Source organism: Schistocerca nitens, chromosome 9, assembly GCF_023898315.1.
Source record: "Schistocerca nitens isolate TAMUIC-IGC-003100 chromosome 9, iqSchNite1.1, whole genome shotgun sequence".
NCBI classification, from domain to species: domain Eukaryota; kingdom Metazoa; phylum Arthropoda; class Insecta; order Orthoptera; family Acrididae; genus Schistocerca; species Schistocerca nitens.
In genome coordinates, this window is record NC_064622.1 from 20,755,300 (window position 1) to 20,770,341 (window position 15,042).

General features: G+C 44.7%; 1 protein-coding gene across 2 annotated transcripts in view; it reads right to left on the minus strand.

Moving 5' to 3' along the window:
• The window catches only part of LOC126203605 (uncharacterized), a 381,760-nt gene that overhangs the window by 6,646 nt on the left and 360,072 nt on the right, over positions 1-15,042 (minus strand). For both annotated transcript variants that reach the window (XM_049937973.1, XM_049937972.1), the window contains exon 4: positions 2,822-3,062. In XM_049937973.1, the coding sequence (XP_049793930.1) occupies positions 2,822-3,062 (241 nt within the window). The remainder of the gene's footprint in view (positions 1-2,821; positions 3,063-15,042) is intronic.

Sequence of the window (15,042 nt, forward strand, 5' to 3'; positions counted from 1 at the left end):
GTGTTAATCTGATTGCAGTTGCCATTTTTTGACAGAGAACTTCGTTTGCAGCTTCTTCCACACCATTCTCTTGTAAGATTTTCCCAAGTATCCACATTCAGAAGCCCTTTTTATTTTTCCATATTTCATGTTCAAAAACTTTGGTGCTTGTTTGTTGCACATCATATATTCTGTTTTTCCAAATGATATTTGTAGTCCTACTTTTTCCACAATTTCTTTAAGAATTTAAATTTGTTTTTGAGCTGTGGTAATATCCCTAGTTAAAATTGCCAGATTATCTGCAGAGCGACCTGAACTACAAAATATATTGTGATGGACAGCATACCTCAATAGAGGTATAGAACACCAAACTGTAAATTTCAAAATGAAAAGGAGCTGAAGAAAGAAACGTGTGTATATTCTGAGCAATACATTACTACCATTAACCAAGTTTACATTTCCTCCATTTTGTATAAAGAGAATAGTATTAGCTGTTTTCTGTTTACTTTTGTCAGTGAACTGCCAGAATCGGAAGTCAAAATGTTTGACAGAAAGAAGAGAGAACACACACTGCTACAGTGTCCTGCTGTTGTTTCTGTTTAAAACTCAAATATGGGACATGCAGATTTATTAGATAGCAACACTGGCAGATGTCATATAAAGTTTATATCCAAATGATGCTATAAAAAGTTTGTTTATCCATCTCACTGATATATCTGTACTAAATTTGTGGATTCTCTACAGAAGGGTACTCACTCTTAAAATGAACCAAAAGTTTAAAACTGAACTGGCTCATGCTCTTTGCCAGATTGGTCCTGGAGCAACAAAGACAGGTAGACCAGTTAGCACAGATCCAATATAGATCAGCCAGCTTAAATACAAGGTATCATCATTATTTCCAAAAAACATTAGATACTTTAATCCCTGACCAGTGTGGAATGAGAAGAGAACAATGTGCAAACGCTCTTAAGAAGTGCAAAGAAAAATTACATTTAAATACAGACAAAACTGCTTTCTTGCATTCAATAGTATATAAAGATATGTGCCATAAATCCATTTTCAATAGTACCATTAATTCTATCACAATATTGTTCATTTAGTGTTTGAAACTATGATTTTATACTTAACAAATGTCTATTAATAGAGTAAATTCCACACAGTTTTGCAAAACTGTAAAGAGGAAAAAAAATATATTTTTTTACTCTTTGCATTTTAAGAATGTATATTTTTTCAACATTTTCCTAACATATTTGAACAATTTCAAACACAAAAAAAATTATTCAGTGTCCTAAAAAATGTGCAGCCCTTTCTCTGTTGTGGGGCTATCTATGGGCCAAGTGGAGATTGCTGCTGCATTTGAGATGTAGCAACAAAATGGGACAGTCCCACTTGCCACAATTCTACTACTTAAATGCATAGGTGCCCCCCCCCTTTTACATTTAGTACATTACAATACTTACTTGAAATATTAAATTTCTTATTTAAGGAGAGATTATCAAAACTTTATTATTAACTGTAGAGTTTCTTTGTTACTGATAACACTAGGACCATTAATTCATCTTCCAGCATTAACTTTAAAAAAGAAATATTACTGATCAACAATAAATGGAAACCACATGGAGATCAAATTTTCAATGAGCAAGTTTCTAAATTGGATTAGTTCATTTAAAAGTCATCACTAAAAAAAAAAAAAAAAAAAAACTTTATATTTCAAACGTTACTTCCAAAATTCAGTACGACAGTTTTGTAACACTAAATTTTCTGGTTTCAAAAATATGTGCTTTCAAGAAAATAACTTGTTAGTTGGTTAATTATTGAATGCGGAACATTTTGTCTTTAGTAGGCTATCGGAACCCCCACATAAACAGAAATCATTTTCATAAAATAATGGCTATAATTTCGTAATTTTCGAGTTATCCAGCTCATAGTTAAACTGATTTGCTTCTTTGATGATTATAGCTTTGTGTCCTCTAATTTTGTCTTTTATGTTTATTTTTAAAAAATAATAAATTCTGATTTTTATCGTTACACATATCTATATGTAAATGATTCAAGCAGTGTACGGGTAGAGATCAAAAAGTCAACAACAATGCCAGGAACAAAACCCAAGACAAGCCAGAGAAGTACACAACTGATGTCCGGAGTAAACAGACCTAAGAGCATTTAACTATGTTCTCAACAAAGAGTACTGTAAGTGAACGAAAATGTTTCCTTTGCAAGCCACGGAGGCTAGCTGACACCCCTCCCCCTACACCTCCCACCCTTTGATAGAAATGATATTCATGAATGGAACTTGTCATTTTGTCCTACTGCAGAAACAAATGTATCAGTTCAGTATTACTTTGAGAAAGGCAGTGCATGTAATGAATAGTGGCTGGCAGAATCTATCTGAAAACTCAAAACTATATTGTCATTCAGTGCAAAGCTACAACTCCGTCCACTGCTTCCACAACCTCCCTCCTGTTCCTTGGCCTTGCTCCCTTCTAGAATCACGGATACTCTTTTAGGACAAAGTACTGTACATTCGTCAACTGGAAACTAAGTGCCCTCGTTTCAAAATACTTAGCAGATAACTGTGATCAACTTATGAAAGTTTGTCAGTAGAGATCTGCAAAAAATCTCAGTGAATCCTCTAAGTATGGATGACCCACGACTCATTCCCCCCCTCCCCACAATTTCATATGACAACTTGTCTCAGTTTGTAGGCTGCCCACTGAGGTGATATTTCCAGTCTATCAAACTATTTTTAGCATTCTGTGAGGATCGTGCTATACTTTCTGTGTATTTAAGTTCAGTAATTATAAACGACAAATGTGTTGCACCAATTGCACACGGGCAGTACCTGCAGGATGGGAGACTCCTTGGAGTTGACAAAGACGGAGAGGTTGGGCTGGGGTGCCGTCGACTGCACGACTCCGGCAGGGATCACGGGCTGCGGTGGCTCGCGGTTGCCCAGCCCGTCCTCCAGGGGCGGCTGGTAGAACAGTGAGCTGGGGGTGGCCACCGCCTCGGGGAAGTCCAGTACGGTCACCGTCAGTGGCGGCAGGACCGGCCGCCGGCTCGGGGTGTACGGCACAAACGGTCTGCAGTCGTCAAAGAATTCAGTTACCTCTCAGCTGTTTGATGTAAGACGTAATAACAAAATAGTTTATGAAAATTGTAGCATTCAGAAAGAATGGCCCCAACAAATCAAAAATTTGACAATGTGTAGGTTAGTGTTACAGAAACTGTAGAGAGAGAGAGAGTGTACATGCAGCACATCACTGCCCTTCTTGTGAGTCCAGAAACGTCAACATTATATCCAGCTCATCTGTGGAGAGCTGTTAAATGAGTTGAAAACATGGAAAGTAGTGCCATAATATTTCATCAATATCAAAGGGGCCAATATGAGTACGGGAGGAATTTTAACAGAGCAGAATGAAAAGCCTGCAGTCTTCCACCAACCATGTGTGATCCCTTGTGGATTCACATACTAATCACACTGAGGGTAATTTCCTAGGAACATATCTAGGCCCCCCTTGATACCATGGTGTGTTATTTTGAGGTTATTATTGCAATCTGGGGCTTCACACTATAGTGAAATCTCAAAGTTGGCAGTCATGTTCATTTAGTTAATCCCAATATTTATGTATTTCCACACATACAGTGTGTGGCCCGAGGTTGTTTTCAGTCACATGTGGCAGTCTTGGTATTGTAATATTCAAACCAATCTGGAAAAAGAAAAGAAGGGAAAAGAGTGGAGGAGCAGGAAAGGTAGGTAGCTTGAAATTTTTCGCCCCATCGGAATAAACATTGATGTGATGAGAACTGCATGTTTTAAATTCCAGTAACTGAGATCTGATGACATTCACCTCGATGCCCTGATCATTGCAGTATTTTGTTACTTCTGTTACACCACTAGTAGCAAAAGTTTATTACACAGAGTTTAAGGGTGCTGCAATGTCATTAATAGTAATGAGGAAGGGACTAAAAACTAGATACACCTTCCACTACTGTTCCACTGGTGAACTGAAAGTTTATATAATTTTATCATCTAATTTGTAAGCCAGCTTTGTGCACTGCTTACGAGTCAACAACTATGCGACCAGAAGATACGTGGGTTGTTGCCTGCACCATATGAGATCTGAAAACCTGAGAACAGGGTAAGAAGCAAGACAGAGATAGTTAACAGAATCTTCCATCTGTTCTTGGTCGAACAACATTATAATAAATGAAAAGCACCAGTTTGCTTTTGTTGCAAAGTATTACTTTTATTGTGTTAATCAGTTTTCGGCTTAAAGGCCATCTTCAGACAGTTACTGAGTGTTGTCACCAAAGAAGTTACAATGTTTACAAATAACATTGGAAGAGATGTAACATGTCTAGACTGAGCAGAAACATACAGTAAGTAATATCTGTGACAGTGTGGTGGTAATGCGATGAAAAAGTAAAAAATTGAACAGTAAATAAATAAAAATGGAGCAGACAGGAAAAACTTTAACACAAAATAGGAACAGCATGCCTACATAACAGGCTCTATTAATAAACAAAACTAATAAAATAAAATAAAATGAAATTAGTACTTGACAAGGCTACATCAGGAGGTATAAAACATGGAGAGTGATACTTGAATCAATTAAAAGAAGAAACAATTATCAATGTAACTACAGAATACATAAGGAACTTATCAATATCAATAAGATAAACATAAATAAATAAATGCGGGAAAATGGAGGAGTTTGAGGGAACAAAGAGTAAATGCAATTTTTGAGAGTGTGGTGTCACTGCATTTTAACATTAACATTATATTCAAAACAGTGGCTATGTAACAGTTTGCATTAAATAAATGAACCAAGTAAAATAGAAACAATATCTGATGAGTCTACTACAAGAGGTGTTAAAAATGGGCAATAATACAAGTACCAGTTAAAAGAAAGCCTTAACTATTAAAACTACAGTCCATATAGAATACATAGACAACTTCAATAAAACAAAAACTTAATGAATGCAGGAAAATGGGAATGTGTTGGAACAGACTTTCCACTCTGTCTTTGTATTTGTGATATTTTGTGTAGCTTGTGATGTCGACTGCACAGTTATTTTACTGCTGTTTCCGTGCTGATGTGTAGCAGTTGGTCGGTTGCTGCAGACGTGACGTAGCACCAGTGGGGCATGCAGCGGATAGCCATTGCTTGCTCAACGATTGCCGACACACGTGTCCGAGTGGGGACGACGTCGGTCGACCGTCGGTCGGTCGTCTCGTTAGACGACGTGTATTTGGCTGGCAACTGCTCCAACTCGTGGTTTGTCCTCGTTACTGCACAGTCACTGCCGTGAGCATTGTCTAGTCCTCGTGCAGATGTTTGTGGGGCTGTGTGTAGTTTATGTGATTTTCACTGACAAGTTTATTTAAGTGTTGTCGGCGTACTGCCTCTGAGTTAGTCGGTCGTTTGATTAAACGACACGGATTTTCGGGTCGTCCACCCCTTATGGATCGTCTGTGATCCATTCTTTTGGGTTCTACAGTCTCTGATGTCAGCATCATTGGAATTTTGGCGCCAGTGCAGAGCGGAACCTCGGTGCAAGTGTGGAGTGGAAACCACCTCGAACGTCGGTCTGTCGACTGTCGGTCGGCTGGGTTGTCGTCGGATCGTGAACGGTTGGCCCGACTGACTGTTTCACCTAAGCGAGCACTAGTGTTTGAAGTACAGGCCAACCATCAAACATCTGAGCGCCCTTGTGTGTACTGCCTTATTTTTTAAATTTGTTCTTGTTGTTGGTACTTGTATGGCTTCTGGCCGGTTTTGTGTTTTAAATTAGAGTTTTTAGTCTTAAGGCCTTCAGCCTAGTTTAAAGTACTGTTTCATGTAAGCATTTGGTATTTTAAAAAGTTTTTGAATTTTTAAGTCTTCGGCCTTCAGCCGATTTTAATTTAACTTGTTTACTTCAACCTATTGAATTTTTAAGTCTCTGTTTGTTCTTAAGGCCTTCGCCTAAATGAAAGAACTGTTTCATGTAAGGACTTCAGCCAATTTGAACTGTTGTAAGATAAGGTTTGCCTTTTAAATTTCTGATTATGCTTGCGTTTTAAGTTATTGGCCTTCAGCCGTTTTTAAATTAAAGTGGCTTTCAGCCGGTGATTAAGTCCCAATATTAAAGCTGTGTGTTTAAAAAATTTTTTTGGGCTCTTGTAATGTCTGATCAAAGAATAAAGTTGTATGTTCGAGTGTAACTGACAGCCCCTTAGTTTGGTCTCTTTCCACAATTTATTCTACCTGTCCTGTCCTGCGGGTCAATTTCTCACAGCCATGAGGCCAAACAAAAAAATATAGCCTACATATCTGAGGGGAAAAAAAGACGCAGGTTTGAAAGCCGCCGACCCTAAGGCACGTTCCTCGAACTCTTCCATAAACAAATTTTCAGTAAAAGATGACGGCGGGCGCCCTATCGCAACTCCAGATCTCTGCTCATAGTACTGGCCGTTGGTTAAAAAGTAAGTAGAAGTCAACACATGTCGAAATAGGTTCTAACGACACCAAATCTAACCTCAATTAATCGTAATGGATCAGAGAGAGACACGCGAGTGAAGAGAGACACCACATCAACACTTAATAGATCAGAGCCTTTCAAATGCATTCCCTCTAATCGACGTAAGAAACCCGCCGAGTTGTTAACGTGAAGCTAGTGAGCTCAACAGGGTAACAAGGTGTTTTGCTACACGATATGTCCGAGCACCAATGTTACAACTGGCCTAAAGAGGAACACCTTCCTTGTGGACCTTCGGAAGGCCGTGTAACCTAGAGCGAACAACTCGGTAAGAACGAAGACTCGATAGTCTCCTGCGACAGAGAATATTTCTTGAGGAGGCTGTTAAATTTTTCTCTTAAAGGTCAGTACCGATCCTGCGACACGCTGATCGAGTCAGCGAACACTACATCTTTTGAATGTAATCCCGCTTGTCCAAAACAACTGTAGCATTTCCCTTGTCTGCGGTTAAAATAACAATACACGGATCAACTCTAATTGGACGTAAAGCAGCCCTCTCAGCTGCTGTCATTTTATTCCTGGGAGGACGTGCCCCAGTCAACACGCGGCATCCTCTTCCTTATCAAAAAACAGAGGAGAGAGTCAATGCTACCTACCTCTTGGCTATAAATTTTCACTGTTGATAACTTCTGACACCTGTCATCTTTGGTTGTGTGGCGCTAGTGTGTGTGTGTGTGTGTGTGTGTGTGTGTGTGTGTGCGCGCGCGCGCTACCTTTCCAGAATTGCTCTCTAAATCGAAATTTGAAATTCACTTGCACAGCGCCTACTTCCTGCAACTTTGCCTTGAAAATGTCGAAATATCAGCGGTTGTCCACGACGTCCCGCTCTGCATTCCCATACGTCATGTGAACACTGTATACGGCGGAAGAAACTCAGGTTTCACATGTGTAAAAGGTCAGCGAGTTTCACGATCGCAGCGAATTTTCTTCGAGGCGGTGACTGAAACAACTTCTCGTAGGGGCGTGGCTGTATACGGGACGAACATTAATAAAACCGACAGACGGCAGGGACGCATTTCTGACTGGAAATGGAGGAAAAAAGATCCTACGAACATGTGTCCAGAAATGGGCGGTGTGCGTCCAACGACGGCAAATCACCCTGGAACACGGTACTGAGCTGCATCGCATCTACGCCACAACTGATATTCCAAGTGGGCTCCACAGAAATCCGATGCTCGCGTACACGCGTCGCATCACTGGTTGCTGCACTGTTTCGCACATGCCGGCCCTCTCTCCGAGTAGCGTCACAGGCGTCGTGAACACGCTGTTGAAGGGTGTGCACATCAGGAACTGGTTCAGCATCACAATGCTTTTCAGATGCCCCAGTGGGCGAACTGTAATGCGGAAATGGGGCGGCGCTCCGTCGCGTAGAAACCACATAAGCTATCGTATTGCCAAAGGCACACTTTCGAGCAGCCCAGGCAGAGTATTTGGTAGGAAGTATGCCCTCCGTCGAGGCGTTGTGGAACGAACGCCGGTACAAGTGCGTGGTCGCGAAGAACTCCTGCCCGTCCACAGATGCTGAACCGACGCCGAGGAGACGCCTCGACCACTCGCAGAGGATTGTCTGTAGCCCACAGATTACGATTATGCAGACTGATGACGAGAGTTCTGGTAAAGGTTGCTTCGTCGGTAAAGAGGACTGATGACAGAAATCCCACAGTTGTGGTGGTCTGGTGCAAAAACCGTCTACAAAATCTTTCTCGTAGAGGGAAATCCCCTGCTGATAATCCGTGAACTCGTTGCAGGTGATAGGGGTGGTAGCGGCTGTCGTACAGTATGTAAACTTTTAGATGGCAGACCTCTCCCTAGTCCTGAATCGGTAGAAGTCGGTAAACGTCGGGAGTCTTCGGTAGGCACGCAGTTTCGGCTGCTGCCAACATTATTGTACAAGGTAGCCATTGTCTTCTGCTTCGTTATTGTTTTGCGCTGTACTGTTCTGCGTGTTTTTATTGTGCAGTTGTGCTAAACATTATCAAAATGAGTGAAGAGGCAGTTGCTGGCCAATCTCGGGAGTCGCCAACAACCCCTACCGATAGGCCTACGGTTAGAAGGAAACCAGTATTACGTAGCGATGCTCGCAAAATTATATTGCGTGTATATTTAAATTTTATAATTAATAGTTTAACATTGCAGGGAATGAAAAAAAAAATTGCGGGTAGTGGGAATCGAACCCGGGTGCGCTGCATGACAAGCCTTTTCCCAATCAATTGCGCTACGCATGCCACAGTGACCTATCTGATGAAAACCATTATCTATTACTCTTTTCGGTCGTTCGGACAACAATTCACCAAAGTTTCATTGCAATCGGATGAATGGTTTGTGAGCGCATAGTAGACAAACATATATATATTAATGTACATGACGATTTCCGTTTCGCTTACGGACAACATTTAAAGCGAGTTTTACTTCCAAGCCTTTCGTCTGCTTTCGTGTAAGCATGACGCGCAACAATTTGTAGTGCCAGCACTGCAACTGGTAGGCGTGCCTTGTCCCCCTCCCCCCATGGCTCCACTCCCCTCACCAGCCAATGCACTGTACAGAATCATACTTTGCCTTACACCATCTTGGCGGGCCATTTGGCTGGAGTCTACTAGGAATCGACTCAAAATCCTCTAGAACGCGGTCCTCCAAATCTGGTGTACGCACAGTCCCCCCCCCCCCCCCCCCCTTCCCCGTCACCCCTTGCACGTTCGTCTGTCTGAAAGGACCCGTGATCAGGAAACTGCAGAAAAAGGATTTGAAATGTTGTGTGATGTGGTCGGCGTCTGTGAGGGTACTTGTTTCGGTATAGCCGTGCTGCCTCTCGACCGTTTCCATCAGCTTGGCCGTACAGAACCACCATCTCGGCTCGTTCCCGACACGAATACCGGACCATTCTGGTGCTTACAGTACGCTGCGTCTGTCACACAAGGGTCTCACAGCGCGTGGTCAGAGGAACTGTTATTCAGCACAGCTGTCTAACGTGGAAACGATGCATTTCCTGACACATCTTCTAGGAGCTCTTTTCCTCCATTTCCAGAGAGGAGTCCGTCCCTGCTGTTTGCTGTTTTATTGATTTTCGTTCTGTATCTAACTGTAAGCTGCGGCGCCACGAATGTTGTGTAGCTGTACATCAGTGTCTCTTACCCATCTTGCGGACTGGTGAAAGCAGAACCCGCGAGCTAGCTGGTTCGCGAGGCTGAAACACGGGCAGTCCACATGGGCGAGCCGTCGCAGAGTAGCGTCCACACGAGGTCGCCTCGCATTACGTAAGGCTCTTCTCGGGTAGACGCGAAGAAAAGAAAAGAAAAGAGAAGAAGCGGGTCATTGCGACGCTGCGGGACGGCGCAGCGTAAACAGGGGGATCGATCAGGCGCGCTGCTGCAGCCACTCAAGGTCGGCGGCCAACAGAACCCCGGCTCCCGGCTCCCGCTCCGTCATAAGGCTACGGCTACGGCCGCGGCCACACGTGCCATTTCCCCAGTGGGATTCGAGCTGGAAGAAACGCGACGAAGAGGGTGGCCACACGGAGCGCCGCCGCTGCTCGCGTGCGCCCCGGCCTGCCTGTAGTTCTCAGCAGGAACTCCAGCTGTGCTCTCGACCTCCCAAAAGCGAGAGTGCGGGATGCGCCAGTTGTTATATTTGCGTCTGATGACGTCCACACCAACGTTTTTGCAAGTGGCGTTCAGTCCGCCGCGCGCTCACGACCAGATCGTCTCAATGTTGATGTGGAACATATATTATGCGCGCAAAAATATAAACATAGGAGTATGAATACAGAGTCGTGGCTAGCAATTACCATAGAGCTTACACATATATTTACGAGCAATTTCTTCAAGTTCCAATTCTCCAGGCAATCGCGTAAGATGTAGTCCTTACAGAAGATTTACTAAGTCTCTGATCGACGAATAGAAGAGAAATAGTTTGTAAAATGACCTCTGACAAATTTTTTGTTCGTGTCGCCTCCAGTTCCACACGTAGACCTGTTGTCACGCACACATCAGATTGTCGTCAAAGCTGTGTCAACAATCCCCACTAACTATGAGGTACACACGTTGCAGCTACAATGTGCGTCAGAAAACTTCGGTCAGTGATCTCAGAATATGAAGGAAGGCCGGCCGAAGTGGCCGAGCGGTTCTAGGCGTTACAGTTTGCAACCGCGCGACCGCTACGGTCGCAGGTTCGAATCCTGCCTCGGGCATGGATCTGTGTGATGTCCTCAGGTTCGTTAGGTTTAACTAGTTCTAAGTTCTAGGGGACTGATGACCTTAGAAGTTAAGTCCCATAGTGCTCAGAGCCATTCGAACCATTATGAAGGAAGCAAGAGTTGCGAAAAAAATATTTTTACTGGCCTTCAAATTAATCACTATCAGCTACAACAGACTTGCGACATCAGTTGTAAGGCTGTTGGGAAATCGCTCGAGACATCGTAGTCACGCGCAGCGTCCGCGGAGAGCAGCCACCTCAGGGCTAACAAATCTGCTGGCGCCAAAATCTGTAGAGTAAGGAGGCTGTTGAAGGAGAGTCACCTCGCGCTGAGCGAGAGACTGCGGATGCCCAACTACGCGTGACCGCGGCCGCGGTGCTCCCAGCCAAAAGGTCTGAAGAGGTGCCTCGTCAGCCACAAACACAAATTGTTATATGGGTAGGACAGCTTGCAAGATGTTTTTATTCACGCAAGTTTAATATATCTGTGTATTTTTTTTAACAAATCTGAATCTCCTTCACGATCATAGCCTCCCAAATTAATGTATCTGAAATGGTAATTGCTATCTGTCACACCTTCTACAACAATCGAAAGAACGATTCCAGATCGCTGTATTTGTTTTAGAAGTGCCTAAATCACTACAGATAACAGTTTCTTCGAATGGATTGATTAACGATCGAAAATGCTGAAAAATGTATCGGGATATTTCTTCAGCGTACAATCTAGAAGAATGAATTTTCCATTTGATCACTTGTAACTCAGTATACGGTGGACCCAATGTTTCCTCTACTGTCTTCAACGACGACGCCGAGCAGTTAATAAAACACACTGCGAAAACCGAACTGCTGCCCAATGACATGCTGCCCACTGGTGTTCTCGAGAGATCGCTTCTCCGGCGCGCGTACGTGGCCGTCCGAACGCCAACGCTCGGAGTTTTTCTCCCCTGTGTCGGCGACACACTTCGTGGAACACGAGCCGCGTTTCTTAAGGCTCGAATCCCGCAGGAAAAATCACCCGTGTGGCCGCAGCCTGAAAAGTACAGTCCAGTCCAAGTCTGGCCCCAGTCCTACTTCTGCACTGCGCTGGCCACAGTAGGGTGAGTGCCGGACGGTACTTGTGATGTCGCTACCGTTTCTGACCTTCCCTGTCCCGTTTGCGAATCGGGCGCGGGGAGAACAACTGACCAGAAACCTGTGGAGGTCCTCCGAGTACCTCGCTGTGGTGATTTTCGCGAGACGTATGTGGAGAAAGTGATATACTACCCGACTCTCGAACGTGCGCGCTTGGAATTTAAACAGCGAAGTCCGCCGTGATGCGCACTAGCTCTCTCGCAGCGCCCGCCACTGGAGTTCATTGAGCATCTCCGTAGTGAACTCCCGTCGACTGAGCGATGCCGTGACGAACACACGAGCATCTCTGTCAAGTTCTTGCGCTCAGTAAATGATCCACTGAAAGAAACGTCCCGCTCTTTGTCGGATCTTCTGTCAATCCAACGCGATAAAGGTCCCAGATTGATGGGCAGTGCCCAAGAATCGGATGAACAGGTGTTTTGTAAGTCACTTGTCTCGTGGATAAATTGAATTTGCTTGACATTCTTCCAACAAATCTCAGCCTGGCATCTGCTTTTATTATAATTACTTTTATGTGGTTCCACGTACGTCGACATCTGTACCCTCACTTCAGATAGCTCGGAGACTGATTTATGCGTCATATACACTATGAGATCAAAAGTATCCGGACACCTTGCTGAAAATGACTTACAAGTTCGTCGCGTCTTCCATCGGTAATGCTGGAATTCACTCTTAGCCTTGATGACTACTTCCACTCTCGCAGGCATACATTTAATAAGGTGCTGGAAGGTTTCTTTGCGAATGGCAGCCCATTCTTCACGGTGTGCTGCACTAAGGAGAGATCGATGTCGGTCGGTTAGGCCTGGCACGAAGTCGGCGTTCCAAAACATCCCAGAGGTGTTCTATAGGATTCCGGTCAGGACTCTGTGCAGGCCAGTCCATTACAGGGATGTTATTGTCGTGTAACCATTCCGCCACGGGCCGTGCATTATGAACAGGTGCCCGATCGTGTTGAGAGCTGCAATCTCCATCCCCGAATCTCTCTTCAACAGTGGAAAGCAAGAAGGTGATTAAAATGTCAATGTAGGCCTGTGCTGTGATTGTACCACGCAAAACAACAAGGGGTGCAAGCCCCCTTCACGAAAAACACGACCACACCAACAAAACACCACCGCCTCCGAATTTTACTGTTGGCACTACACACGGTGGCAGATGACGTTCGTCGGGCATTCGCCATACCCACACCCTGCCATCGGATCTCCACACTGTGTACCGTGATTCGTCACTCCACACAACGTTTTTCCACTGTTCACTTGTCCAATGTTTACGCTCCTTACACCAATCGAGGCGTCGTTTGGCATTTACCAGCGTGATGTGTTGGTTGTGAGCAGCCGCTCGACCAAGAAATCCAAGTTTTCTCACCTCCCGCCTAACGGTCATAGTACTTGCAGTGGATCCTGATGCAGTTTGGAATTTCTGTGTGATTGGCTGGATAGACGTGTGCCTATTACACATTACTACTCTCTTCAATTGTCGGCTGTCTCTAACAGACGAGGTCGGCCTGTACGCTCTTGTGCAGTACGTGTCCCTTCACGTTTCCACTTCTTAACACATCGGATACAGTGGACCTAGGGATGTTTAGGAGTGTGGAAATCTCGCGTACAGACGTATGATACGACTGACATCAAATAACCTGTCCACGTTCGAAGTCCACGAGTTATGCGGAGCGCCCCATTCTGCTCTCTCACAATGTGTAATGACTACTGAGGTCCCTGATATGGAGTACCTGGCAGTAGGTGGCAGCACAATGCACCTAATATGAAAAACGTATGTTTTCGGTGGTGTCCGGATACTTTTGATCGCATAGTGTGTAAGCAACGTCAGCCCAGTGACAACGGCGGAAACTTACAACTAAACGACAGACGAGCGTACGACCTGTCAGCTGTGAGGAGGGAACATAGTTGCGTCACAAATCGAACTTCTGAATCGAGTGTTCAAGCATTCTCAAGAATGTTCTGAAGAAAAGAGAGTGCAAATTTTAAACCGCATGCCTTGACTCCTGTACGAAAATAGCTATTTGTGGATGACTGTCGCTATTTATTTGAAATCAGAAAAACGCGGACAATTCTTTCGTGGTAAAATCATGACTGGCTTTGGGATCTGGTGTTATCGATATGAACCTACGGGAGAGGACACATGAACAATGGATATCTGATTCTTCGCCAAGACCGAAAAGGGTGTGAATGTGACAAGCGAGTTGAACAACGTTCGAAAGAAGGACTTTTCTGACCGTTTGGGGTGGTTGTATGAACGTTCTGTTCGTGGAGGGAAACAATGTAGAACGCCTGAAGCATTAAAACCACCATCTTAACTTTTTGCTATTTTTTACTAATCCAGTCTCAAACTGTACGATTAGAAAGGGGTAGAAATTTTGCAGGCGACACGGATTCCAGGGCCGGCCGGTGTGGCTGAGCGGCTCTAGGCGCTTCAGTCTGGAACCGCGCGACCGCTACGGTCGCAGGTTCGAATCCTGCCTCGGGCATGGATGTGTGTGATGTCCTTAGGTTAGTTAGGTTTAAGTAGTTCTAAGTTCTAGGGGAATGATGACCCCAGATTGTAAGTCCACGGATTCCAGCTATTTATTGGCATTAGCATACCGAAACAGCAGTGGTAGGGCCAACTGGCAGGCCGTGCACCGATCACCGACCCTGTGCAGTTCTTGCAGCATATCGGTCCATCCTCCCGGTGTTGCAACCTTCCTATCGGCAACAGCACGGTCCGCTCTAACAGCCTCATAGGTAACGCTCCTGGTTCGTGCAGCACTGCTTCGCATCCTCAGGACTCTCTTCATTCTGGTGACCGAGTGAGGTGGCGCAACGACAGCCAGTGGACTCTCATTCCGCACTGCTCTGTGTTGCGGAGGTCGAGGATACGAACTGCGACTGGCTCTGAGATTTCGATACACTGACGACCAGAACATTAGAAACTCTGCCCACCCAGAGATTTAGTGCCATCTGGTCGGAGGTGCTGAGGACAAGTGACGCCGTAAGGAAAGTACATAAACGGAACAGAGACGAAAGAAAATCATTCTAGTGACGAAATTGGAATCGGGGAACTCCACCGACTTTGACGAAGTACAGGATGTTAAGGTTCGGCGCCTGGCAACGATCATCTCGGAAACGGCGAAGCTCGTCGGTTGTTGGCGCGCTGGCGCCCGTGGAAAGTGGTTGAAGGACGGTGAGACCGCGAGGCGTTGCGCGTCCACGCGACACGGAGGAC